Genomic DNA, 4428 nt, shown 5'->3' with positions numbered 1-4428 from the left:
ATAGTGATGACTCATTGGCACGAAGTTAAAATACTGTTCTGGTTCAGAAGTTGGTGTAAATCCTCAACATTATTTTATGGCTAGTGGTTGACTCCACCAATTGAGTGACAGACGAAATAATAACAGGCACTCTATACAATACCAACACCTTGTTGAAATAAGTGAGAAGTGCAGTATCACTTGTTTTGCAGTTCATTTGATGCTCTCTGACACAGAAACACTAGTACACAGTAACAGCTCAATTCTTTTTAATATTTTCTGTATTTTGTGCTGGGATTTTACAATCTTACATACATTAGCACTCTTGGCTTGGTGATAAATAAATAGTCTCAAATTCATCAGATGTATCTTCCAATTTGATTTGTAAACTAATAATACCAAATGGTATACAAAATGGAAGTACAGGTCAAACCAATGAGAGCGTACTTAAACATTTGATATAAAAATAATGTGTACAATGTTGTATATATCAGTCAACCTACAAACCATTCATATAATTGTTCCACAATAATACGAACCATATCTAGTCTCAAAACAAATGTGGATACAAATAGTTTTGTAATCTAATCACAAGCTATACTTTTTGAAGTCGGAAGTTTACATACACTTGGATTGGAGTCATTAAAACTTGTTTTTCAACCACTCCCTAACTTCTTGTTAACAAACTATAGTTTGGCAAGTCAGTTAGGACATATACTTTGTGCATGACACAAATAATTGTTCCAACAATTGTTTACAGACATATTATTTAACTTATAATTCACTGTAACACAATTCCAGTGGGTCAGAAGTTTACATACACTAAGTTGACTGTGCCATTAAACAGCTTGGAAAATTCCAGAAAATTATGTCATGGCTTTAGAAGATTCTGATAGGCTAATTGACATTTTGAGTCAATTGGACATGTACAATTGGAGCAATTTCCAAACGCCTGAAGGTACCACATTCATCTGTACAAATAATAGTACGCATGTATAAACACTGGGACCAGGCAGCCGTCATACCGCTCAGGAAGGAGACACCTTCTGTCTCCTAGAGATGAACGTACTTTGGTGCGAAAAGTGCAAATCATTCCCAGAACAGCAAAGGACCTTGTGAAGATGCTGGAGGAAACAGGTACAAAAGTATCTATATCCACAGTAAAAACGAGTCCTATATCGACATAACCTGAAAGGCCTCTCAGCAAGGAAAAAGCCACCGCTCCAAAACCGCAATAAAAAAGCCAGACTACGGTTTGCAACTGCACATGGGGACAAAGATCGCACTTTTGGAGAAATGTCCTCTAGTCTGATGAATCAAAAATAGAACTGTTTGGCCATAATGACCATCGTTATGTTTGGAGGAAAAAGGGAGAGGCTTGCAAGCCAAAGAACACCATCCCGACCGTGAAGCACGGGGGTAGCAGAATCATGTTGTGGGGGTGTTTTGCTGCAGGAGGGACTGGTGCACTTCATAAAATAGATGGCATCATGAGGCAAGAAAATGATGTGGATATATTGAAGCAACATCTCAAGACATCAGTCAGGAAGTTAAAGCTTGGTCGCAAATGGGTCTTCCAAATGGACAATGACCGCAAGCATACTTCCAAAGTTGTGGCAAAATGGCTTAAGGACAACAAAGTCAAGGTATTGGAGTGGCCATCACAAAGCCCTGACCTCAATCCTATAGAACATTTGTGGGCAGAACTGAAAAAGCATGTGTGAGCAAGGAGGCCTACAAACCTGACTCAGTGACACCAGCTCTGTCAGGAGGAATGGACCAAAATGATTATGGGAGGCTTGTGGAAGGCTACCCAAAACATTTGACCCAAGTTAAACAATTTAAAGGCAATGGTACCAAATACTAATTGAGTGTATGTAAACTTCTGACCCACTGGGAATGTGATTTAATAAATAAAGACTTATATAAATCATTCTCTCTACTATTATTCTGACATTTCACATTCTTAAAATAAAGTGGTGATCCTAACTGACCTAAAACAGGGAATGTTTACTATGATTAAATGTCAGGAATTGTGAAAAATTTAGTTTAAATGTATTTGGTGTATGTAAACTTTCGACTTCAACTGTAAATAAATATATATTTTATAATGCAACAAACAGGTCATTTGCACATAGGTACTTAGTACTGGCATGGACAGTACCACTGACCGTACGGTATCTACACTTGTTCTACCCCGGAGTTCGAAACTATGTTTTCCTTGTTGCTGATGATAGCCATGATATTATTTGCCTTGGCATTTTTATTCATGCGGCGTAGAGTATGGATCAGTGCCTCAGAGGCTGTGGTCATCCCCTTCTTCTCCACCCAGGCCCTAAGTAGGCTGGAGCACTGCTCCTCGGAGTCATTGGGATAGTTTAGCTGGTGGGATTCTATGGTGGCAATAGTCATCCCACTGCGCTCGGCCACCTGTTTCATGTCCTTCCACCCCAAGGTCTTAGCGATATCTGGGAGATGTGGCCAGAGGTCAATACCTGAAACCAAGAAGCAGGATTGAGGTTAATTCTTAGTTGGGGATGGCATATATGGTTCATATTAGTAAACATGGTAATATTGATGATGTCATTACCCCTCAGTGGCTGCATTTCCTGCAAATAAGCAAACAAATGTTTACAAGTACAAAACAAATTCACCAATGATATTTCACTCAGTAATTATAATAAGTGTCATGATACACTATATATACAAAAGTATGTGGACACCCCTTCAAATTAGTGGATTTGGCTAATTCACCCACACCTGTTGCCAACAGGTATAAAATCGAGCACACCGCCATGCAATCTCCATAGACAAACATTGGCAGTAGAATGGCCTTGCTGAAGAGCTCAGTGACATTCAACGTGGCACCGTCATAGGATTCCAACAAGTCAGTTCGTAAAATTGCTGCCCTGCTAGAGCTGCCCCGGTCAACTGTAAGTGCTGTTATTTTGATGTGGAAACGTCTAGGCGCAACAAGGGCTCAGCCGCGAAGTGGTAGGCCACACAAGCTCACAGAATGGGACCGGCGAGTGCTGAAGCACGTAAAAATAATTTGTCCTCGGTTGCAACACTCACTAGCGAGTTCCAAACTGCCTCTGGAAGCAACGTCGGCACAAGAACTGTTCGTCGAGAGGTTCCTGAAATGGGTTTCCATGGCAGAGGAGCCGCACACAAGCCTAAGATACCATGTGCAATGCCAAGCGTCAGCTGGAGTGGTATAAAGCTCGCCGCCATTGGACTCTGGAGCAGTGGAAACGCGTTCTCTGGAGTGATGAATCACGCTTCACCATCTGGCAGTCTGACTGACGAATCTGGGTTTGGCGGATGCCAGGTGAACGCTATCTGCCCCAATGCATAGTACCAAATGTAAAGTTTGGTTGCGGAATAAATGGTCTGGGCTGTTTTTCATGGTTCAGTCTTGGCCCCTTAGTTCCAGTGAAGGGAAATCTAAACGCTATGGCATACAATGACATTTTAGACAATTCTGTGCTTCCAACTTTGTGGCAACAGTTTGGGGAAGGCTCTTTTCTGTTTTAGCATGAAAATGCCCCCGTGCATAAAGCGAGGTCCATACAGAAATGGTTTGTCGAGATCAGTGTGGAAGAACTTGACTGGCCTGCACAGAGCCCTGACCTCAACCCGATCTAACATCTTCGGGAATTAATTGGAACACAGACTGCGAGCCAGGCCTAATCACCCAACATCAGTGCCAGACTAATGCTCTTGTGGCTGAATGGAAGCAAGTCCCCGCAGCTAAGTTCCAGAATTTTGCGGAAAGCCTTCCCAGAAGAGCGACCAACTCCATATTAATGTCCATGATTTTGGAATGAGATGTTCGGTTAGCAGATGTCCACATACTTTTGGTCATGTAGTGTATGTACTGTGACATTAATGTAGCACTAGAGATGCATGGGTGTGTTTTAAGCAGTGGTTTTGGTCAAGGACAGGGTGGAGTAGTGTAACCTATTGAAGATAATTACCTCAGCTACCTCTAAATTCTGGTTGGGCATTTTGGTCAAACCATCATTTTGCCCCAGCTTTTTCCCTAATGAAGCAAAAACAGACATTTTTAAAAATGTTTCAAGGGTGAAAACATAATTTTGATACTTTTGGACAGGGAGCTTTCCAACGAAAAACAGATTTCCGCTCTCTACAACTGCTTTACTAACTAAAATGATAGAACAATCTCTTGTGCCTCCTTGTGGTGGTTTAGCATAGCCTACAGCTGTCTGAATGACCCAAATGCTTACCAAAACAACATTTATTTGTTCGCCTCAGACAGCAAAAAATAAGAAAAACTGCAATAACCATAACTGAGCCAAGTACTGCTGCATGAGTTCTTCCTCCTGAAACAAAGAAATGAAAAATAACAGCCACATTTTCAAATAAAAAACAGACTTATTATAATCATACTGTAAGTGAAACCACATCTTTGTACTGCATTGAAAT

At 41.0% G+C, this 4428-nt stretch overlaps 1 protein-coding gene across 1 annotated transcript in view; it reads right to left on the bottom strand.

Moving 5' to 3' along the window:
• Nucleotides 1–233: 233 nt before the first annotated feature.
• The window catches only part of LOC139411688 (tumor necrosis factor receptor superfamily member 6-like), a 7403-nt gene continuing 3208 nt past the window's right edge, over nt 234–4428 (bottom strand). Inside the window, exons 6-9 of the mRNA XM_071158327.1 lie at nt 4230–4325; nt 3960–4024; nt 2570–2588; nt 234–2474 (exon numbers count right to left, since the gene is read on the bottom strand). Coding sequence (XP_071014428.1) covers nt 2161–2474; nt 2570–2588; nt 3960–4024; nt 4230–4325 — 494 coding nt within the window. The 3' untranslated portion in view covers nt 234–2160. The remainder of the gene's footprint in view (nt 2475–2569; nt 2589–3959; nt 4025–4229; nt 4326–4428) is intronic.

This window comes from Oncorhynchus clarkii, chromosome 1 (genome assembly GCF_045791955.1).
Source record: "Oncorhynchus clarkii lewisi isolate Uvic-CL-2024 chromosome 1, UVic_Ocla_1.0, whole genome shotgun sequence".
In the NCBI taxonomy this organism is placed as follows: Eukaryota; Metazoa; Chordata; class Actinopteri; order Salmoniformes; family Salmonidae; genus Oncorhynchus; species Oncorhynchus clarkii.
This window is presented reverse-complemented; position numbering and strand designations above follow the sequence as displayed.